Source organism: Nymphalis io, chromosome 30, assembly GCF_905147045.1.
Source record: "Nymphalis io chromosome 30, ilAglIoxx1.1, whole genome shotgun sequence".
In the NCBI taxonomy this organism is placed as follows: domain Eukaryota; kingdom Metazoa; phylum Arthropoda; class Insecta; order Lepidoptera; family Nymphalidae; genus Nymphalis; species Nymphalis io.
This window is the reverse complement of record NC_065917.1, coordinates 2,029,458-2,054,745: the sequence shown is the minus strand read 5'-3', so window position 1 is coordinate 2,054,745 and position 25,288 is coordinate 2,029,458. Positions and strand designations below refer to the sequence as shown.

Genomic DNA, 25,288 nt, shown 5'->3' with positions numbered 1-25,288 from the left:
TATTTTTTCGTTCGAAATTTGAATAATTACTAAATGTACAATTCAATTTCTATAAATAAATTTTCATAAAATAAATTTTCAAATCAAATATTAATTGAATTAAATTGTCTATTGCAATAATAATAATTTTAAATCAATAATATTATAATTGATATTAAAAATAATAATTATTATTATTATTTAAATAATATTGTTTCTTTTAGTAAAATTTTTAACCGTGGTCAAAATCCAAATTTAAAAAATTATATTAAATATCTGATAATTTAAGTTATTATGTTAAACAAAATCGCTTTAATTAAAATAATAATATAATTATTTATTTAAGTGAATATGTTTTTATGTGTTATAAAATATATATTGCTAAAATTATCGATAAAAATGACCAAATTAGTAATATCGATATCACGCCGATATTTACATGTATAATATCGGAGCTTACTGTTAGTATTTCCTTAATAATTTTTTTTTTTTTGTTTTTGTACGAAGCTTAGTCTCCTATGCCATAAAAACTTTTTATCTCTTTGGATACACCATGTGGTTCTGAAGTTGTCAAAAAGAAATGTCACACTCACACAAAGTCATCAGCTTCATATTTTTTTCATTTATAAAAGCTGTCGATATTTTACTTAACATAGCTTATAACATAACGCATTTGATATTACATATATTAATAATTATAATAAAACCACGCACCGATGTAAATATGATAGAAACATCATCGAAGCGTAAACGAATGAACAAGAAACGAACTAACCAAAGTGATACTATTTTTAAAAGAGGTGTTATAGACGCAAACTGGCAGAAATTACTCTCGAGTACACTTATGGATAAGAGTGAAGAAAAACCTCAAAAAGAAGAAACAAAAAATAATTACACAGGCACATTCAGAAGGGCGCGAAAGAAAAAAAACAAAGACAGCATAGATAATGTAAAAAATTTACAAATACTTAATATTAATAAAGTGCCTGTAGTTAGTTCTGAAAATTCCGACAGCATAAACGAGAAATCAAAAGCAAAGGACAATAATAAAAGAAATAAAATTACAAAATTTTTAGCTATGGATTGCGAAATGGTGGGAGTCGGTTACGAAGGCGGTGACCACATGTTGGCGCGGGTTTCCATCGTCAATAAATTCGGTGATTGTATTTACGATAAATTCGTAAAAGCGCGGGAAGAAGTAGTCGATTACAGAACGAATGTTAGCGGAATAAGAAAGGAGGATTTATTGAACGGGGATGACTTTGAAATAGTTCAAAAGGAAGTTTCTGAGCTTATTCGTGGAAAAATTCTTGTTGGGCATTCATTGAAAAACGACTTGGGTGTTCTTTTCTTATCTCATCCTAAGCATAACATCAGGGACACTTCAAGATATAAGCCATTTAGAAAGGTAATGTTATATTTTATTTTATTAAGTAAAGTTGTGTTTAGCAATACATAAAAAACAATCAATTAGTATATGAAGAATTTTTTATTCATGTTTTTTAAAAATAAGTTGAAAACACAACATTGTATATATTATTGTTATATAATAATATCCAGGGAAATTATTCACACACGGCCATCTGATCCCACACAAAGCAGAGCTTGTGCTATGGAAACCAGACAACTGATATACTACATATACTACTTTTCTTTTGTAAATACATACTTATATAGATAATTAAACCCAGACTCAGGACAAACAGATATGTTCATGCACACAAATGTCTGTCCTGGGTGGGAATCAAACCCACAACCTTCGGCGTGAAAGGCAAGTATCTACCAACCACGCCAAACAGCCTGTCAATATTTTAATGTGGTTTGCATAGGCTGTATATGATTAAAGTAAATTATGGATTTACAAAATATTTTATTAAAATATTATCCATAAAGCTTAACAATAAAACTGTTGTTATTATAGCATCTATTAGCAACTGGTTACTGATTTTTATATTTTTCTTGTTAAACAAAACATCTCAGAGCCTGATCGCAATACCACCTACTAGATCCAAACAACAATTCCAAGAACCACTCAAACACACAATAAAAAAGATATTACAATTATGTTTATAAAGAAATCAAATACATAACATAAATCAGCCTTTATTTCAGAAAATATAATTTTTTATGTAGTAAATAATAAGTTTAGTTTTGTTAATGCTCAAAGTATATCTCTGGTATTTTTGTCTTTTGTCAAATACCTGCTCCACCTGTTGCTATAGGATTCAATCTGTTATTAGTATGTAAAGGTCCCTAAGGTTTTGTTGTTCTTCTCTCCACAGCCCTTTTTGTCTTTTGCATATTCATTCTCCGATGTACTAATATCACTCATTTGCTTCGTTTATCGATGTTTAAGGATGAAACGGTAAATCATAGAGTTCTGATTTTTAAGTACGCCTATGTGAATATATTCTGGCAGATCAAGTCTTAAAACCTGTTTGGATAGTGGAAAGACTGAAAAGTATATTTAGTAAATAAACAGAAGAAATAATGATCATCGCCTTTAAGTTTTTTTACACAGACATAACCAATTGTAGTTTAAATTTTTTTTTTGTTACATTGTTATGGCCACACTGTCATTCGTATAGGTTGACCAATTCAAATAAGTCGATTTGTTACTGTGTATATACCTATTTTATACAAAACATTCCATGTCTAACCAGTGCTAGCACTTGACGTTTCATAAGTACTTGTAAAAACATTATTTACCTTTTTTTATAGTTCCCGTGTTTATTTATTGAGTACCACTATGTAACATTTCTTTTTATAATTTTTTAATTTTGGTGTAGTCATTATTTATGAGCTTGCTGTAGTCTTCTTTAATTGAAGGAGCACACATATTTGAAAACATTAATCCACGATGTAATGTACTCGTAAGTGTGTATTCTTTGTTGGAAATCCTTAATAAATAAATAAAAGTACTTGAATAAAAATGATTTTTATTTGAATTGATCTAGTAAATTTTTATGTTCAAGTAGAATAGCGCCTTAGGGCGTATTTATTTATTTGTAAAAGCACACTTACAACGTACATATAAAACGTTTACAAGTGTACTTATAAAACAATAATAGTATATCTAATATGTATGTCAGTTACAAGTGTACATAGGACTTCCAGATTCATTCTAATCATCAGAATAATAATAGTAACAGTCTGTTAATGTCCCACTGCTGGGCTGAGGCCTGCACTCCCTTTTGAGGAGAAGGTTTGGAGCTTATTCCACCAAACTGCTCCAATGCGAGTTGGTGGAATACACATGTGGCAGAATTTCAGTGAAATTATACACATGCAACCAGTATGATGTTTTCCTTGACTGTCAAGCACGAGGTGAATTATAAACACAAATTAAGCACAAAAAATTCAGTGATGCTTGTCCGGGTTTGTACCCACGATCATCGGTTAAGAATCACGCGTTCTAACCACTAGGCCATCTCGACTTTTTTAAGTAGAAAAATAATAATAATTATATATTATTTCAGATCACCAAAGGCAGTACTCCGTCCCTGAAGCGCTTAGCTAAAGAAATACTAGGTATTGATATACAGCACGGCGAACACAGTTCTGTGGAAGACGCTAAAGCTGTGATGCAATTGTACTGCACCGTCGCCAAGAACTGGGAACAGGCACTCGGTGAAAAACGTGGATATAGCAAGAAATTTGTCGAAAGTTGATTTTTAATGTGAAGTTTTTTTTAATTGAACTATAACGCGTGCCAATCGAGTAACTGTTAGGCTAACGTTACATCGGTTATGTGTTAAGTAAGGATAGCAAAAACATTTTATGTTGAATGAAAAAAATTGTGTCGTTAGTAATCATTTTGTAATGACATTAATTCATATAAATTAATGGTCTTGCTTATGAATTTTGCTTATCATGTATTTAATTAAACTGATTTCTCTCTCTCTCATCATTGATTTGACATTTGAAAGAAGAAGACACAGCATCGTTTAACTAATCACCCGTTAAACAAACAATGTTCATAGCTATAACTGTAATGTTTATTTATATGAATATTCAAAATGAAACTGTGAAATATTCGCGGACATTGGTAAAACGTGCGACAGATATATGCACTATTCCCATAGTGCGAGTGAAATAACACGAGGTTGGGCGCCATTGTTAAATCTTATCTTGATTGGCACGGATTATAGTTTAATCAGTTTTTTTACTAAAGCTGCAATAAATAATTTATTGGTGTTAAAAACTGAACATTTGCCGAAATATGACCGAAAATTCGACCAGAATTAAAGATATTCAAATTGTCAAGTAGAGTTTTTCTTTACGACCTCACCACAGTGTGCCTAGTGCGAGTTTTTTACGTAATTTATAGCGTTGACGTTAATTGCGTTTTATTGTCACAAGATGGCTTGTTTTTTCGCTCGCACTAGACAGAACACGGTCATGAAATGTCAGAAAGTAATATGCGATTGCGACTGACCGTAATAATCATAACATTTTAATGTTAAAATAGTTAAATACACATGTTAAAATAGTAAAATACACATGTTAAAATAGTAAAATACACATGTTAAAATAGTAAAATACACATATTAAAATAGTAAAATACACATGTTAAAATAGTCAAATACACATGTTAAAATAGTCAAATACACATGTTAAAATAGTCAAATACACGTGTTAAAGTAGTCAAATACACGTGTTAAAATAGTCAAATACACGTGTTAAAATAGTCAAATACACGTGTTAAAATAGTCAAATACACGTGTTAAAATAGTCAAATACACGTGTTAAAATAGTCAAATACACGTGTTAAAATAGTCAAATACACGTGTTAAAATAGTCAAATACACGTGTTAAAATAGTCAAATACACGTGTTAAAATAGTCAAATACACGTGTTAAAGTAGTCAAATACACGTGTTAAAATAGTCAAATACACGTGTTAAAATAGTCAAATACACGTGTTAAAATAGTCAAATACACGTGTTAAAATAGTCAAATACACGTGTTAAAATAGTCAAATACACGTGTTAAAATAGTCAAATACACGTGTTAAAATAGTCAAATACACGTGTTAAAATAGTCAAATACACGTGTTAAAATAGTCAAATACACGTGTTAAAATAGTCAAATACACGTGTTAAAATAGTCAAATACACGTGTTAAAATAGTCAAATACACGTGTTAAAATAGTCAAATACACGTGTTAAAATAGTCAAATACACGTGTTAAAATAGTCAAATACACGTGTTAAAATAGTCAAATACACGTGTTAAAATAGTCAAATACACGTGTTAAAATAGTCAAATACACGTGTTAAAATAGTCAAATACACGTGTTAAAATAGTCAAATACACGTGTTAAAATAGTCAAATACACGTGTTAAAATAGTCAAATACACGTGTTAAAATAGTCAAATACACGTGTTAAAATAGTCAAATACACGTGTTAAAATAGTCAAATACACGTGTTAAAATAGTCAAATACACGTGTTAAAATAGTCAAATACACGTGTTAAAATAGTCAAATACACGTGTTAAAATAGTCAAATACACGTGTTAAAATAGTCAAATACACGTGTTAAAATAGTCAAATACACGTGTTAAAATAGTCAAATACACGTGTTAAAATAGTCAAATACACGTGTTAAAATAGTCAAATACACGTGTTAAAATAGTCAAATACACGTGTTAAAATAGTCAAATACACGTGTTAAAATAGTCAAATACACGTGTTAAAATAGTCAAATACACGTGTTAAAATAGTCAAATACACATGTTAAAATAGTCAAATACACGTGTTAAAATAGTCAAATACACATGTTAAAATAGTATATCACTGTAAGTCGCTGATCGATATTTTATGATTGAGATACTAAGTGAGTTCTTACAGAAGAGCATTACTGTGATTGGTATAAGTCCAACCTAATATCCATCATTATTTTCTTAATCTCATTAAAAAAAACATGTTTGGCCATCTTATTTAATTATAATAAAAATAAATAATTATTAAAAACAGTTTTCAACTTAGTTATAAAATATCCCGCTTTCAATCTTAAAATATAGCTAAAGCTTGTACACGTACATAGTAAGGGCACTCTTAGCTTTTGTTTATAAATACTATCTACGAAACTAATCTTTTAATTTGTTCGGATTATCTTTTAATAGTTCAACTTATAATGTGTAAGACATGAAGCCATTTCCAATCGAAGGAGTGAAGATAATCAAACCTATAGATTTACGTATCACTGCGATACACAGCTTTGATATATTACGCACTACAAACAGTTTGCGATTAATAAATCTTCATTATACAACACTATTACGGTGACACGGTTAGTAGCACGGCACCAGCGCAAAGTTCACAGGTGCATTTCGTAAATAAACATCATATTTTATCATGGATGAAATTGATTGTGAACTACTGATTAAATGAGTATATAAGAGGAAGGTGTTGTGGGACAAGAATATGACAATATATAAAGATAAACAGTTGCGGTGCTTACTATGTCCACGTAATGAAATCGTGGCGCCGTTGAGGGTTATATGCGATTTTTAATTATATTAACTTCGTTCCCGCTCATGCCCTACTAGTAAAATATCATTTATTTGCTTTAATAATGAATAATACAGTTATTTTAACTTATAATTAGTGTTATAATTTCGCACTTAATTTAATTTTAAACAAATAAGACAATAATAATTTTAAATGTCTCAGTTTCTAAACGTTTCCTGTCATTATCAATATGGCTGACTTCAAATGTCATTTTGATTGTCAAACAAAATTGAACAAAATGGCCGAAGAAAAGGAATGAAGCTTCCATTGATAATATATTATTTTGCCTAAAAATATTATACAAAATGAAAGAAATTAATATAAACATAGAAGGGTACAATGTGAACGGTATATGTGTCGGATGCTTGAATTATAACCGTCAAATGTTTTACTGTGACGATATTAAAGAATGTTTCAAAGTTTTAGCAAATATCGATGTAAGTACGATAATTTTAAATATCGCCGATATAAATAAGATTAAATATTCATAATATGTCATAACCGAGACGTATTATTGGGTGCTTGTGTCATATTTTCGCTTTTTATAGGCTTGAATGAGGAATAAGGGAATCCTTGGATCCGCCATGATTGTTTTTTATTTGTTGTATTGATTTTTTTGTTTTTGTTATCTGTTATTGTTTTCTTTTATTTACGTTAGTATGATTTAACTGCGATTTAAACAAAAATCAAAATAATTGTTTAAACAAAAAAAAAAAAATCAAAATAATGGTTTTTTTGTTACAAATTAAATATATTGAAATAAAATTATCTATATAAGTATGTATTTACAAAAGAAAAATAGTATATCAGTTGTTTAGTTTCCATATTACAAGCTCTGTACAAGCTTAATTTGGGATCCGATGGCCGTGTGTGAAAAATGTCCCAGGATATAAAAAAAAATCATAATTATATAATTATATTCTTTTATATATCTTTTTTTACAGGTACCAGATGGATTGACAATTCAAGTGTGCTGGGAATGCTTGGCTTATGTCAGAAACGCATTTAAATTCAGAGGACAAATCCTTAAATCATATGATATACTTATCGCCTATTCAGAAAAGGTAAAAACCCACAGCAATATATATATATATATATATAACTAATTACAGTCAGTAATAGCAATACATTATTATACAAAAATAAAGTACTTAAGTAACAGCCTGTGAATGTCCTACTCTATGCTAAGGCCTCTTCTCTTTCCTTTTTTTGAGGAAAAGATTTGAAGCTTATTCCACCACGCCAGTCCAATGCGGTTTGGTGGAATACATATGTGGCAGAATTTCAGTGAAATTAGATACATGATTTCCTCACGATGTTTTTCTTCAAGCATGAGATGAATTATTTACAAATTAAGCACGTTAAAATTTAGTGGTGCCTGCCCGGGTTTAAGTCACCAATCATCGGTTATGTTTCACGCTTTCTAACCACTTGGCCATCTCGGCATTATAACAATAAAGCTATACTATAATATTGCACAGACAGCTTATAATAACACAGCACTAGAGGCTTAGTTAGTAATTGGTTTTACTGGTAGTAGGGCTTTGTGCAAGCTCTTCTGGGTAGGTACCACCCACTCATCAGATATTCTACCGCAAAACAGCAATACTTGGTATTGTTGTGATCCGGTTTGAAGGGTGAGTGAGCCAATATAATTACAGGCATAAGGGACATAAAAGCTTAGTTCCCAAGGTTGGTGGCGCATTGCCTATGTAAGCGATGGTTGACATTTCTTACAATGCTAATGTCTATGAGCGTTGGTGACCATGTACCATCAGGTGGCCCATATGCTCATCCGCCTTCCTATTATAAAAAAAAACACATTATATATTCTTTGTTACGATGTTTTTATAGGAAATAACAAATTGAATCAGATGATTTATGGAGATATATTAATATAGGCATAAAATAGACAGGCGGACATGTTTGGTCATCTAATAGTGAGCGGACACAACCGCTTATTGGCACTGTAAGTCCTGCCAAGAACTACACTAGCTCACTTTTCAAACTGGAACTCAACAATGCTAATACGAAGAATGTATGATGAGTAGATGATAGCTACCCAGGCTTTATTGCTTAGTATGTATATATTGCAGAAATAAGAATAAATATGTTCGTTGTAGCTTACTGGATTTTTATATAATCTAATGAAATACCAACATATATGTATAAGGTCGCATATGTACGTGAGTATGGCGTAATGGTTATTTGGTTTTTGTAATTTTAAAATTGACGCACTTGTCTGTGTCGACATTGTTCCAACTTCAAATATCTCATATGTATTATAAATTAGCATAGCTTAATAACAGTCTAAATTAAGTCTTATTAAGTACCACCGCCAACACCATTGAGAACTAAGATGTTATATCCCTTATGCCTGTAATTAAACTGGCCCACTCACCCTTCAAACCGGAAAACAACGACAAAGAATATCTGATGAGTGGGTTGTACCTACCCAGACGAGCTTGCACAAAGCCCTACCACCAGTATTTATTTAAATACCACAAGATATTTATTTATTCATTTCAGTACAAATTCCTCAACTCACCCAACGATCTAACCGTTCATGCGAACCAACGCTTAACATCAAATTTGATAACCGATACGCAATTACTAATAGACGAACCATGCTGTAATGTGGATAGTATTAAAAATGAACCCGTCCCGCCCGATAACAGCAAATATATTGAAATAGGTAAGTTTATTATGTAATACGCACAAAACTGTTAACGTCGCATTAATTTTATTTTAATAGGATCTCCAACAAGGGATGCATATAAAAAAGTAAGTAAGTAACAGCCTGTAAATGTCTCACCCCTTTTGAGGAGAAGGTTTGAAGCTTATTCCACCACGCTGCTCTAATGCGAGTTGGTGGAATACACATGTGGCAGAATTTCGATGAAATTAGACACATGCAGGTTTCCTCACGATGTTTTCCTTCACCGAAAAGCACAAGATGAATTATAAACAGAAATTATATTAATTATATGACGGAGACACATGACAAGCTTCAATACAATATGCGAGTTATAAGTCTATGTGCTCCCTTAGTTGCAGGAAACCACAGCATCCATCACATACAACTAAGTAAAATCTGATATAAATTAAAATTACTAATACATGAAACAAAACATCTCATTTTAGATGACTAAAATTTAGGAATAAAATTCGAAAAGCTAAAAATAAAAGTAATACATAATAAATTACTAAAGATACTAAAAAAAATTACTGAAATCACATATAGAATGAATGAACGGACGAACTTTATTTTATATATTGCCTAAGATTTTTTTTATATTTTCTTAGTTTAACGGCAATATCCAAGTTTTTATTTTTATTTGGGAAACAAACAGTACATTCATTAACACTATGATATTAATAGCACACATACCAGACAAGTTTCCACTTATAACTGAAACATAATTAGAGCAGAACAAACTAATAAGAAAACAACAAAAAACATGAAAGAAATGGAAATTTGCGTAGCAGCCTGTGAATGTCACACTTCTGGGCTAAAGGCCTCTCCCTTTTTCGAGGACAAGGTTTGGAGCTATAGTCATATGTTCTACATATGACTATTTGGTGGTACCTACTCAGGTCGGCTTTCAACAAGCAAATGTTAACAATGTTAATGTTAACATTCAAATATATATATTTTATTGTGAGTATAAAATAATCGCAAAAACAAATATTGATCATGGTCGATTATTGGGATCTCCAACAGCTGTACATAACACATTCAAAACACGCATTACATTAACTTAAAACTAACTATGCACAACCGATTACAGCAGAACACACAATTTCCAAACACAATTACATAAAGAGCTAACAATATATACAAATAAAATTAAAAATTAACACCAATAAAACTATTTATTTATTCGTTATTGCACACAATTTACAATCACATAATAACAAGTAGAACATGTAGATGAAACGGCCTTATCCGTAACAGCCTGTGAATGTCCCACTGCTGGGCTAAAGGCCTCCTCTCCTCTTTTTTTTTGAGGAGAAGGTTTGGAGCTTATTCCACCACGCTGCTCCAATGCGAGTTGGTAGAATTCACATGTGGCAGAATTTCAGTGAAATTAGACACATGCAGGTTTCCTCACGATGTTTTCCTTCACCGTAAAGCACGAGATGAATTATAATCGCAAATTAAGCACATGAAAATTCAGTGGTGCTTGCCCGGGTTTGAACCCACGATCATCGGTTAAGATTCACGCGTTCTTACCACAGGGCCATCTCGGCTTATTCACGGCCTTATCACTTACAGTGATTTCTTCCAAGCAACCTCTTTAAAGAGAAATGTTTATATTATTTTTGCCAGGATCATTAATCGGGCATAGTGTGCGAACAACTTATTCTTAAAATTTATTGAAAACTTATGAACTTAATACAAATATTTAATATACTGACATACATACTCATATATATATATATATACATTTATACTCATACATACATACATATATACTTATATAAGAAATAAATAACCGTATACTTATAATAATACAACATGCTATAGTTATTCCCCTCCTCTTACAACCCGGGTTCCTTCAAACGAGGCGTGAAGAGGCATCTTGCGGGCCGGCAAGGCGGGGACGGCTAGTACAGAACATTCTTCCCGACTGTACTGGCCGTCGTCGCGTTTGGACTCTACTACCACTTACCATATAAAAAAAAAAAAAGTTATATTGATACATAATAATTATGCAAACGACTCTTAAAAATATGTACGGCTTCCGCTTGACGAATGTCTCGAGGCAGGGAATTCCATTTACTGCTTTAACCGTAAAGGAATTGCTGTATATTTTATTACAACTCAGAGGGATTAGCAATTTATTGTCTTCCTTGCGAATTGATTGGTGTTTGAGAGCCAAGGAAGGTAAACCGCTCTTTTAGGTAGGTTGGAGTTTGAGGATGGTAGAGTATGGTATAAACTGTCTATTGTAAATGTTTTACAAATGTACAATAAATAATTACATTACAGATTTACGGAGTGACATAAAATTAGAGAATGAAGATTTTCAGACGGATGACGTAAACGTGGACTGCACCTACGATGACTTACCAGCGAAAGAGCAGACGGAGTCGGATGACGATATTATACTCGCGAAACTAAAGACTGATAAAGGAGGTAAGAAAAAGAAGAAGAAAGAAAAGGAGAAAAGGCGAGACAACGAAAAGGTATTATTTTTTTTTTAAACTTAAGCTTTAAAAAATCAAAGTAATAATCTGTTAAGCTCCCACTACTGCGCTCATACAATGCGGGTTGTTAGTCGGCATATATATATATGGCAGATTTTCATTCGACTCGCGATGTTTTCTGCGTAGCACGAAATGAATTATAAACACAAATTAAGCACTTGAAAATTCAATGTCGCTGTAAAAAGTAATCAGTTTTATTATAATATTAAATTAAATAAAAATATAATCATGCAATAACTACTCCATAAATTTTCTTAGGCTTAAAATAATTATTTTAAAATTGAAAAATTGATCACGCCCGAAACTGTAAAAACTGATTCGAGTGAAAATTGTTACGAGTAAGTAAAAAGTTACGACGTAAATAGAATACATTCTAAATTTAAATTTTTAGTTTGTTTTTTTATTTTTAATTTACCGTTTAAATTAATATAATGAATAATGAGACTATATGAGTTATACTTATTACGTAACGGGGTGACGTTTTCATGTTTATGAATTTATAGGTTAGGTTATAAGCGTTTTAACGGCATGATGACAGTATTAAAAAAATAAATGATTTTAGAGAAGAAACTATTTTAAAAGGATTCTAAAAAATGATCTCATTTTAATATACACATTGAGATTAATAAGATTTTTAATAAAATAAAAGTATAAAATTCTGCAATCGGCCATTTTATTTGAAAAATCAATCAGAGCGAATGACGTCATGCTTCTGTATTTATAACCGTTTCTCTTGAACAGTTTTTTTTACGCGTTTCAAAATTAATTTTGCATCATTTAATTGGTTGAGTCGTTGGTTTTTCGTACAAGCTTAATTTGGGATCAGATGGCCGTGTGTGAAAAATGTCCCAGGATATTATTATTATGCCTATTTCTGATAATTAAATACAAATTTAACCTTATAAAAAATTACAACGCTATATATATTTGAAGTTTCACTTTAATATATAATGTACGATAAATATATAACGGACAGGGAATTATATAACTTTAAGAAACTAACTAAGAAGAAAACAGATTACAGACACGAAAGAAAAGAAGCCGAGACGTCTGAAGAACCTTCCAGAAGAATTGGTGGAACTGTACACAATGAGCGAGGAGGAAATGTGGAAGGTACGGCAGAAGGATGTCGCGAATGAGGAGTTCCAGAAAATTAAGTACAAATGCGAATTCTGTATATACGTTTTCAATACTAAGAGGTTAATGGAGTTTCACGTTAATGGGAAGCATAATTCGGTGAGTATTTTTTTTCAATACTCATTATTGTTGGGTTTTTGTTTGAAGGCTGTCAGTAACTACAGGCACATAACATGACATTTTAGTTGCCAATTTCTTACAGGGCCAATGTCTATGGGCGGTTACCATTTACCATCAGGTCCCATTTGATCGTTCGCCTACCTATAACATAAAAAATGTATAAACATCGACATTTTAACCTTTCAACGTAAATAGCTAACGACGTATACACGAGATGTTGTGAGACTTTTAAGACAACTCTTCTAAAATAGCCAAAATAGCTTCTAGCTTATTTTAACTCATTCCGAAGTTGTCCCCTTTTTTATGCTTATGTGACTGAACTATTACTTGCAAACCCTTTTTTTAACGCTGGAAAAACGCGTTACGCGTTTCCCCCACGAAAACAGTGGGGGGGGGGGGGTATGTGGGGCTCGCCGGTGTCCAAGGAGCCGAGTGCGCCCCAAACATCGGAATACCTAGTAAAAAACCAGCGGTACCCTTTCCGTCTTAACGAGGAGCGCCACGGGATCGCTTTCGCGTGCTACTATGACGCTCTAACGGCCGGCCCGTCTATGCGGGCCTTCATTCTATAGGGTTACTTGCATGCCCTGGGTAAGACACATCAGATATTCTTACCAGCAATTCACTTCATTACTCACCCGTGAAATGTTGACAACCAACTTATGGTGTTATACTATTTTGATGCGTGTATTCTTGTAATGTTATGATTATAACGGTCAATATCGCATATCACTCTCTGACATTTTACGACAGTTTTCTGCGGTGACTTTCGAGTTTTTCTAACGGAATAGCTCTACTGTGCCTCATGCACCTCTTGTATACTTCACGGTTGACGTATATAATATCGCTCGCGTGTTTAGGGGGGGGGGGGGGGATGTATTTTATTAAGGTTTAAGCTTGCGCGCCGTTAAAGCGGGACAGATAGACAGAGTAACTTTCGCATTTATAATATTAGTATATAAGTAAAGATACATTTTTTTAAATATTATAGGTAGGCGGATGAGCATATGGGCCACCTGATTGTAAGTGGTCACCAACGCCCGCAGACATTGCCATTGTAAGAAATGTTAACCATCGCTTACATCACCAATGCGCCACCAACCTTGGGAACTAATATGTTATGTCCCTTGTGCCTGTAATTACACTACACTAGAATATCTGATGAGTGGGTGGTACCTACCTAGAAGAGCTTGCCCAAAGCCCTACCACCAGTGTATGTGTATTATATTCTGATGTTGATACTGTCAATTGTTTTTTTTTTCCAGAAGAGTGATGACGATCACCAGTGCGATGTCTGCAAAGCATATTTCTTGACCAAGGAGAATATAAGGATTCATAGAAAATTACACCTTGTTGCTTATAAGTGAGTACTATACATATATATATATAATTTCCTATGACAGGAGTCATAGGAAAACTACTGGTGGTAGGGCTTTGTGCAAGCTCGTTTGGGTAGGTACCACCCACTCATCAGATATAATACCGCAAAACAGCAGTACTTGGTATTGTTGTGTCCCGTTTTGAAGGGTGAGTGAGCCAGTGTAATTACAGGCACAAGGGACATAACATCTTAGTTCCCAAGGTTGGTGGCGCATTGGTGATGTAAGCGATGGTTGACATTTACAATGGCAATATCTAAGGGCGTTTGGTGACCACTTACCATCAGTTGGCCCATTTGCTCATCCGCCTTCCTATTCTATATAAAAAAGAAAGTAAAAATAGATAAACAAAGTCGACCTTGAATTAACGCGATATCATTGGTCGAAATCAAAGTGTTAAATTCATTGTGGATTCGTTGTTATCGTAACTTTGAAAGTAAAAAACTCAATAACTTTTTATTGGCCCGACCTGGGAATTGAACCCAGGATCGCCGGGTCTGCGGCCTTACATCAAGCCACTAGACCGACAAGGCAGTCAATAAAATGAAATAATTGTCTCTATTATAGATTTGTTTTTTCTTAAATTTTAATCCAATTTTTTTTTTTTAATTTTCCAGGTGTCGAAAATGCAACTTATTAACAACGCTAAAGAAAATAATGCTGGAACATGAGTGCGCTAAGAAACTTCTAGAACCGGGATACCCGTGCCCTGATTGCCCCGATAAAGTGTTCAGGTATTTTTATTTAAATTGTATTTTGACAGATAGGCAACAGACTTGAATATTCAGCCATCATCGTTCAGTAATATTGACAATAAGATAAATTAAAAATGGGTCCAGCTCTCTGGAGAATAGCCGCTGTGACAGAAATCTATATTTTTTGAAATTTCAACAATTAAGGGGGTAAATGGAAGGAGTAACTTCGCTTGGATTTTAAATCTGTGCGAAGTTAGAACGGGCAATTTGTACCAAATATTTAACTGTCGATAGGGCTTAGTGCGGGCCCGTCTAGGTAGAAGCATCAATACTCAGTATTGTTGTATTCCGGTTTGAGTGAGCCAGTGTAACTACTGGGACAGGGGATGTTACTGTTGGTAGAGCTTTGTGCAAGCTCGTCTGGGTAGGTACCACCCACTCATCAGATATTCTACCGCAAAACAACAGTACTTGGTATTGTTGTGTTCCGGTTTGTAGTGTGAGTGAGCCAGTGTAATTACAGGCACAAGGGATCATAGCTCGCAAGGTTGGTGGCGCATTGGTGATGTAAGCGATGGTTAACATTTCTTACAATGCCAATGTATTTGGGCGTTGGTGACCACTTATCATCAGGTGGCCCATATGCTCGTCCGCCTTCCTATTCTATAAAAAAAAAATCATCTAATGTATGATGTAGCGTAATATTTCTTACAGTGTCATTGTCGTGGCATCAGATTATCATTTACCAGACTGCCTATCCTATGTATACCTATTTAAAAAAAAAATTATCTTCCAGCACGAGATCGAAGCTAGCTTACCACAGGACGGTGACCCACCAAGAGAAGCCGCAATGCGATTGTTGCGGCAAAGTTTTCGCGAACAAAATGACCTTGAAATATCACCTCAAGTAAGTTGGTACATTGAATACAGATTAAAAATAAAAATATACTCTACTTAAAAAGTTCGTATATTTCGGAGAATGTGCTCAGGAATTACACGAACTGATTCCTCCCGCCCCCTTTTTACTATCGAACGGCCAGGCAAACGCGACCAAAGCGCCATAGGTACACAGTGGAAATTCCCCGCCTACGTACGAAGCGCTTTGAGTCTACATTCATCATTCGCACTGCGAAACTATGGAATGCTGCGTGAATGATGCCCGAGTCCGTATTTCCTGATAGGTACAATGTTGGTGTCTTCATATCCAGAGTAAACAGGTTTCTTAAAGGCAATCGTGATATATCCTAGACCGTGTAGGTACTTAACATCAGGCAAGTCAACGGTCAAACGCTTGCCTATTAATTGTAAAAAAAAAGTTATCAACTTATTTTTTATTTTTTCAGAATATTACCACTGAATAAAGATGAAAAGCCGAAGGAGAAGTTATTCATCCCCTGTAAGGGGTGCGGGAAAATATTCCACTCGAAGAAGAGTTACAGAGCGCATGCGTGAGTTTCTCCATATATGTATATTTAGCATCCAGAAGTGAAAGTGATTTTTTTAGACATTTATTAAAAGTCGCGCCAATAATGAATTAATTGCTTTATCTTTCTGTTCAACAAAATGGCGGCTTGAAATTCGCGCGTGATTTATTTAATAATTTTTATTTAACAAGCCGTTGTATGGATCAAGGAGTCTCTTTGCTCGTATGTTAGGTAAGGGATGTCACGGTTACATGAGAGGGATCCCGTGGCGCTCTTCGTTGAGACGGAAAGGGTTCCGCTGGTTTTTTAGTGGGTATTGCGATGTTCGGGGTGCACTCGGCGCCTTGGACACCGGCGAGCCCCACATACCATGCGTTTCCCCCACGGGAACAGTGGGGGAAACGCGTAACGCGTTTTTCTAGTTGGTGGTCCATGGCCACAATAGAGCAGGAGTAAGACGGTGTTGCGAGTCACGAAAAACATTTTTACCCGAATAATTCAGAATAACACATCATGAACTGAGGGCAAATGTCATCACGTGGGTCATACTGTGTGTTTACTGCTGTGTGTGCGTGGAGATAATTCAAAGTTACAAGTATCTCTAGCCAGTATATACTGCACTGGTTACGGGACAATTTGATTTTCTTTCAATCAATGCGTTGTTTATTGTGATCATCAGCGTGATCCACGAGGGGCTCAGCTTCACGTGTTCGGTCTGCGGCAAGCTGTTCCAATGGAAGCGGAACCTCGCGAGGCACATGCGGAACCATCGCGAGCGGGAGGCCGGAGCCCTGCACCGCTGCCGGGACTGCGGGAAGAGCTTCGCCAGCCGGGACTGCTACAACAACCACATGCGGCTCAGCAAGCGGCACGCGCACGAGGACAGCTACGTGTGAGTGGGGGGGGCAACGACCCCTTACAGCCTGTGTATGCCCCACTGCTGGGCTAAAGGCCTCACTATTTGAGGAGAATGTTTGGAGCTTATTCCACCATGCTGCTCCAATGCGTGTTGGTGGATGTTGGTGGTTGCTGCCACACATGTTGCAGAATTTAAATGAAATTAGACACATGCAGGTTTCCTCACGATGTTTTCCTTCACCGTTAAGCACGAGATGAATTATAATCACAAATTAAGCACATGAAAATTCAGTGGTGCTTGCCCGGGTTTGAACTCACGATCATCATGACCACTCACTTTATATTTTCCTTATATAATTATAACACTTAAGCTTTCTTTATATTCAGTTCTATGTAATTTTCTATATATATATATATATATATATATATATATTAATTATATAATGCGGTTTTCTATAAAGATATTGTTTCAGGCACGCGTGCCACTTTTGTGGTAAGAAGTTCGCGACCCGGTGGTGTATGATCGACCACATTGATTGGGACCACCTCAGGCGTATCAAGTACCAGTGTAGCGTGTGCTTTAAGGTATCGTGTGGGACGAACACATTGACAGTTAGCTATTGTCTTTTTTTTTTTTTTATAGAATAGTAATATTTTATTATATTAGTTAATATTATTCTGGTGGTAGGATGCTAACATCCGCCTGGCTTGTTACCACCGTACGCATGGTGAAAAACTCGTGAAGTGGCTTGCAGCCGCGTTTCGAGGTCAGCCAGCGTACAGCCAGTGCCCGAGCGAGTATTGCTGCGATGGGTGTTGGTCCAGTGGAGACGGCTGTTGAACCAATGCCGGGGGAAACTGTATTGACCTGCCGGACAGGGAGACCCGAAGAAACGGCTGTTCCGCTGGCCGCCCGTGGCATAGTACAGGGGCCCGAGCGTGCCTAACCAGCTCTCGAGGCTGCCCCACCAGGCCACGCATAATCTCGGGGTGGACCGTCGTGCCGGTTGGTGACCGGAAGGTGGGGTCCCGGCGGCCACTTCCGGGGGGGTTCGGGGGCCCTTCCGTCCGGCGGATCAGTATATTTTCCTTTTTGGCAAACATTTGGGAAAACACGCCTCCATACTTTGCCCATCCCTATCGTGGCAATACGTCGCTCGCCTCACGTCTCTTTTCCTAATTTCCAAATGGTAGCGCAAATAAGGAATAACGGTCGTTCAGCGGTGCACACCCCCACCATACCCACGCTGTTTGAGGTCGAGTTCTCTAACATCCGAGGACTCCACGCTAACCTCAACGCTGTCCACCACCATCTCGAGACAGCACGGCCAGCAATGTTGTTTCTCACGGAGACGCAAATACTCCGCCCTGCCAACACCAGCTACCTTAACTATCCCGGCTACATGCTTGAAGAATCTTTTAAAGCGAAAGCCGGAGTATGCTTGTTCGTCAGGGCGGATGTTTGTTGTCACCGATTGCGCTGCTTGGAGGACCCCTCCTTCTCCATGTTGGTGGTACGTGTGGACCTGGTTCGTCAGAGTCGAGTCTACGTGTGCCTCTACAGATCCCACAATGGTGACTTGGAGACAAGCCGATTATTCGACCATCTTAGTCGGGTGGCAGATGCTGCGCAAGAGCAGTTTCCTAACGCGGAATTGGTGTTTTTGGGGGATTTTAATGCTCACCATGAATCATGGTTGAAATCCCTCAAAACTGACCATGCTGGAAGAACTGCTCATGCTTTTGCTCTCACACACGACTTGACCCAACTGGTTGATCAGCCCACCAGGATCCCAGACATTGATGGGCAAGCGCCTTCTCTACTGGATCTTCTGCTGACTTCTCACCCGGTGGAATATCAGGTTGTGGTTCAAGCTCCACTTGGTTCTTCGGATCACGGCCTTATATCTACCAAAGTGCCACAGGCCAAGCTGCCGCCATCAGCGGTATGCAAACGTCGCGTTTGGCACTATAAGTCGGCAGATTGGGACGGTATGCGCGATTACTATGCGTCAGTCCCTTGGAAGGAACGTTGCTTCAGTGGGAATGACCCGACAGCTGGTGCCGCTGCTGTTGCTGATGAGATCATGTTAGGAATGGAATACTACATTCCTAGCTCAGATCTCATCAATAGGGGTACGCGTAACCGTTGGTTCACGCGTGAATGTGCCGACGCTGTATCATCTAAGCAGGCGGCATATCGCGCGTGGATCAACGGCTGCATTAGCGGGGCATCTAACATTGACTCACTGAAAGCAAACTACAATAAAAATTCCAAGTCCTGTAGGAAGGCATACACGAGAGCGGATGCACAGCGCATTGTACAGATTGGTCATGACCTTATTTCGCATCCTAGGGGCTCCCGTAGCTTCTGGCGTCTGACCAAGTCTGTGCAAAACAATTTCTGCCAACCTTCGCTGCCACCGCTCAGAAATCCGGACGGATCGCTAGCTCACAGTCCGCAGGAGAAAGCCGACCTCCTGGCTAAACTCTTTGCCGACAACTCTGTGATCGATGATTGTAGTGCGCAGCCGCCAACAATACCTTCATGTGGCCACACGATGCCTGACATCAAAATCAGGCAACGTGATGTGCGTGCGGAGCTGCAATCACTCGATATACGGAAAGCTAGCGGTCCCGATGGAATACCAGCCATTGTGCTGAAGAAGTGCGCGGCGGAGCTGTCTCCTGTGTTAACGCGCCTGTTTCAACTTTCTCTCTCTTCGGGATGTGTGCCGGAGGCTTGGAGAAGAGCTAATGTGCAAGCGGTTCCCAAAAAAGGGGATCGGTCTGACCCGGCAAATTATCGGCCAATAGCTATCACCTCAGTACTTTGTAAGGTGATGGAACGGATTTTAAACAACCAACTGATCCATTACCTAGAAGATCACTGTCTAATTAATGATCGTCAGTACGGATTTCGACCAAAACGGTCCACAGGTGATCTTCTAGCGTACGTAACGCACCTCTGGGGTGAAGCTATCGACAAGCATGGAGAATCGTTGGCTGTCAGCCTCGATATCTCCAAGGCTTTCGACAGGGTCTGGCACAGAAGTCTTCTCTCCAAGCTACCGGCATATGGTCTGCCTGCTCAGCTATGCACCTGGATTGCCAGCTTCCTACACAAGCGTAGCCTTCGTGTTTTAGTAGATGGTTGCGCTTCACAATTCTATGTAGTGAATGCTGGCGTCCCCCAGGGATCTGTGCTATCTCCCACACTCTTTCTTTTGCATATCAATGATATGCTCTCTCTTGGGAACATACATTGCTATGCAGATGATAGTACAGTGCATGGTGGATACCACGGACGCGCAGTGGCTGGGCGGGCGGAAACTGAGGAGAGGCGGGAGAATCTTGTTATTGAACTTGATAGGACATTAGAGCTCATCGCCAAATGGGGTTCTGATAATCTTGTTGAGTTTAATGCCAAGAAAACACAGGTGTGCGCTCTCACAGCGAAAAAGTCACCATTTTACCCTCATCCCTCCCTCTGTGGCACACCGCTGATGATACAAAGCAAAATCGCCATGCTGGGGATGGACGTTCGCTGCGACCTTAGTCCAAGGGATTACATCGAGGCTATTATAAAAACAGCTTCACGAAAACTCGGAGTTCTGAACAAGGTGCGGCGTTTTTTCACGCCACAACAACTGTGCCTGTTATACAAAACACAGGTACGGTCTTGCGTTGAATATTGCTCGCACCTTTGGGATGGCTCCGCTAAGTACCTTATGGAGGCCTTGGACCGGTTGCAGCGACGTGCAGTACGCATTATTGGCGACGTAAAGGTCACAAACACCCTTGAACCTTTACAATTGCGTCGTGAGATAGCAGCACTGAGCGCTTTCTATCGTCTGTATCACGGCGAGTGCTCTGAGGAATTATTCTCTCTAATTCCTGCTTCCCCCTTCCTTCTTAAGTCCACGCGAGCTGGTTCTCGATGTCACCGCCTAACTGTGACATCAATTCCATCGCGCACAAAGAAATTTGGCAACTCCTTTCTTTGTCGCACTACCAAAGAATGGAATTCCTTACCAGCTCACGTGTTCCCCTCCTCTTACAACCCGGGTTCCTTTAAACGAGGCGTGAAGAGGCATCTTGCGGGCCGGCAAGGCGGGGCGGTTAGTACAGAACAATCTTCCCGACTGTACTGGCCGTCGTCGCGTTTGGACTCTACTACCACTTACCATCAGGTGGAGTAGAGTCATTTGCCTTCCCGGGGCATATAAAAAAAAAAAAAAAAAAAGGAAGGCGGACGAGCATATGGGCCACCTGATGGTAAGTGGTCACCAGCGCTCTTAGACATTAGCATTGTAAGAAATGTCAACCATCGCTTACATATCCAATGCGCCACCAACCTTGGGAACCAAGATTTTATGTCCCTTGTGCCTGTAATTACACTGGCTCACTCACCCTTCAAACCGGAACACAACAATATCAAGTATTGCTGTTTTGCGGTAGAATATCTGATGAGTGGGTGGTACCTACCCAGACGAGCTTGCACAAAGCCCTACCACCAGTGGGAAACTTTTTTTTAAATAATATGCTGCTTCTCCCCTTCCTTCACAAGTCTACGCGTGCTGGCTCTCGATGTCACCGCCTAACTGTGACATCAATTCCATCGTGCACAAAGAAATTTGGCAACTCTTTACAAGCTCACGTGTTCCCCTCCTCTTACAACCCGGGTTCCTTCATAAAAAAGATGGGGATTTGACAGTCGCTCCGGGTCCCACTTGGCACAAAGTTTGTCTATTGCCATTCAGCGCGGAAATGCGGCCTGCATTATGGGCAGCTTTGCGTCGGGTGGGAATCGAGAGGGACTATTTGAAATTTGACTAAAATAATAAAAATTAATAATGTAAATTAAAAAAAAAGATACATTTGATACGTAGTCAACTCGGTTACCATCTGACGAGTATGTTTTTGTTTACAGCCGTTTAAGACGGCGAAGATAATGGTCGCGCACATGAATAATATTCACGAAGGAAAGAATAAGAAGGAGCCGGACGGCGAGCATCTGTGTGATATCTGCGGGAAATCGTATAAGGTGAGAGAAAATAAGGACCAGGAAACTTATAAACGTAGACCTATCTCTTTCTGACATCAAAGATTTGACATTCGATAGAATAAGACAGCACTGTTTCACTGAGCGAATTTATTTGACAATATTTTTCTATTGTCCATTCCAATGGTCGTATAAGGTGGGTGAAGTTAAATGATTTAAAATTATGTTTGTTCGATAAAGCATTCTATAAGATAATTTATAAGAATCTGCTGACATGCTCTTGGAATTTTCTAATAGCTAAACTTGGGAAAACTAATAGAAAAAATTCGTTAGGAAACCTGCATGTGTCATATGAGTGTAATTTCACTGAAATTCTGCCACATGTGTGTTCCACAAACGCCATTGGAGCGTGGTGGAATATGCTCCAAAACCTTCTCCTCAAAATGAAGATGAGTGAGCCAGTGTAATTACAGGCACAAAGGACATAACACCTTAGTCCCCAAGGTTGGTGGCGCATTGGCGATGTAAGCGATGGTTAACATTTCTTACAATGCCAATGTCTATGGGCGTTGGTGACCACTTACCATCAAGTGGCCCATATGCTCGTCCGCCTACCTATATTATAAAAAAAAAGAAGAGGAGGCCTTAGCCCAGCAGTGGGACATTCACAGGCTGTTACCATACCACATAAATGATTTTACGTTACAGACGGTCAAACGGCTCAAAGGTCACGTATGGGCGATGCACACGAACAGATCGGTCTCGAAGAGTTTTAAGTGCACCCTTTGCCCTGCGACTTTCTCCTGGCAAACCAGCATCTACAAACATATGAAAATGATGCATTACAGCAAACGCGCCAAAGTAAGCTTTTATATATTATAAGAACGTGAAATTCACTCTTGTCACGTCAATAGTCTGAATTTGAAACGGATGTAACTGCGAAGTGCAGCGATGGTGACCACTTACCATCTATATTATAAAACAACACCGCTTGAATGATCGCTTGGATATTGTTGTAACTCGTCGCTAGATGGCGCTGTAACGTATGAAATTATATACCAACCCAATCGCGATAAATATTTCTATATACATACTCACATATAGGGTTTAAAAACTTTTTACCGAATTTGAATCTCTTCCACTATAAATATGCCAAGCCTTATTAGGTATTTACAGAAATAAATAACTATATTGCAATTTAAAATACAACTAGCGCCATCTAGTAAATAAAAGTAAAATTGAAATTACATTCGACATAATTTGATTTGATCTTAAACTTATATAAATAAGCCGTCAAGTTTAATGATCCAGTAATAATATTGCAAGCTTAGACCGGCTCATGATGAGCCAAAATAATCAAATATGATCTTCGTAAATGTATTAAAAAGTAATATTTCTACTATTCAAACGGTAAGATGGATTAGATGATTCTTCGCGAAGTCCGTACGTGGAATTTTCATTAAAATTGATTTATTTTTGAAGATAACAAATAAATATTATTCAACTTTAAAAAAAGGATGATTCTGTGTTCTCTCTATTATGTTTTTGAATTATTCAAAAACTGGACGCCATGTTTTGTACATTGGTTGTTTAATGGAACCACAAAGAGACACTATCATAAGCGTACCGTAATATATTTTTAGGAATCAGGATGGAAATAGGTTTTTAAAGAGATTAATCAAAACAACTATACATATAAAATTTATATACAAAAATAGAACAAATGAATCAAAACTAAGCAACTGAAATATTATTTGAGATATTCTCCACAACCGAGAGTCAGCCTGGCCGCACGATGAGCTCGGCAGGGTTTCCACCACGATGATCACGTAATCAAGTCGAGTCAATAAGCCACGCCCCTTAGGAAGACATTCCTAACAATGTATAATTCTTCTGTACGCGTGTTTCTCACCTAACTCGTCCTAAACGACTGGACTGCTTGGATGAAATTTTGTGTTTATTTCAATGGGTTCCTGTTTGGCTTGAAAACACAATTGGGCCAAGTAGGTGGCGCTGCTGTCGGTATGTCAGCAAATGAAAAAATGTCTGTATGGCAGGACGAGGGAACTGCTTTTAATTTAATTTTTTTTTCTATCAGCAACCGCGAGTGCCAGTTAAGAAACCGGAGACCTACCCGGGCATCGATGTGGCGACCCGGATGCAATACTTCCCGCCAAACATCACACAGAACACGCCGCTTATAAACTTACCTCAGAATGTTTGAATAAACATTTTTTTTATATAATTTGTTTTTTTTTTAAATATTTTTTTTTTCATATTTATTATAGTCAAATGATTATGACAAAGAAAGAAAAACTTGATTTAAGCTACTTAATAAACTTAGATAGTGTTTCGGTTTGAAGAGCGAGTGAGCCAGTGTAACGTCGCTGATACTAGTTGACAGATGGCATTCCTGAGCCTAAACTTTTCTACAGGACTGTACTACATTGTAACTTATATAACGTTTAAACGCGTTGACTTAGAAACTTGAAATTGTGTATGCTAGTCCATTAAATATATCTAAAAGTGGTAGTGACCACAAAAATGCGACGCAGAAATATTAAGCATAGTTTTTCTTATTTTTCCTGCGGTAAAGGGAGCGCGGTCTAAGGGTCCGTTCACACAGACCGGCTCGGAGAGGAGAGCAGATTTTTATCACGTTGGAAACAGTGTTTTGAGTGATTGTAGTAAAGTTTATTTTTGCATTTGCACCTTTTTTGTCATTAAAAATGCCTGAACGCGCTTCGTGTGAAGTAATAAAAGGAGCCGACCGGCTCCGCTTGCGTGCTCTTTCTCGCTCGCACCCGCTTTCAGATCTCTTCCAGCCGGTCGATGTGAAATAGTTGGCGGCTCCGCTCCGGCCAATTCCAAGCGTATACGACCCGGTCTGTGTGAAAAGAAAAAAGCAGGCCGATGCTCTCCGAGCCGGTCTGTGTGAACGGACCCTATTGAGCATGGCTTA

At 37.4% G+C, this 25,288-nt stretch overlaps 2 protein-coding genes across 2 annotated transcripts; both read left to right on the top strand.

Moving 5' to 3' along the window:
- Positions 1 to 545: 545 nt before the first annotated feature.
- On the top strand, positions 546 to 4,245 carry LOC126780052 (uncharacterized). The gene is made up of 2 exons (XM_050504309.1): positions 546 to 1,387; positions 3,459 to 4,245. The coding sequence occupies exons 1-2, from the start codon at positions 560 to 562 to the stop codon at positions 3,648 to 3,650; spliced, it is 1,020 nt and encodes a 339-aa protein (XP_050360266.1). The 5' UTR covers positions 546 to 559; the 3' UTR covers positions 3,651 to 4,245.
- Positions 4,246 to 6,736: 2,491 nt separating this feature from the next.
- Positions 6,737 to 24,573, top strand: LOC126779933 (zinc finger protein 665-like). The gene is made up of 14 exons (XM_050504139.1): positions 6,737 to 6,931; positions 7,439 to 7,558; positions 9,024 to 9,189; positions 11,491 to 11,687; positions 12,726 to 12,944; positions 14,231 to 14,328; positions 14,962 to 15,078; positions 15,836 to 15,946; positions 16,383 to 16,487; positions 17,143 to 17,355; positions 17,795 to 17,906; positions 22,255 to 22,368; positions 23,035 to 23,187; positions 24,425 to 24,573. Exons 1-14 carry the CDS (start codon positions 6,800 to 6,802, stop codon positions 24,548 to 24,550), a joined length of 1,983 nt encoding a protein of 660 aa, XP_050360096.1. The 5' UTR covers positions 6,737 to 6,799; the 3' UTR covers positions 24,551 to 24,573.
- Positions 24,574 to 25,288: the final 715 nt, after the last annotated feature.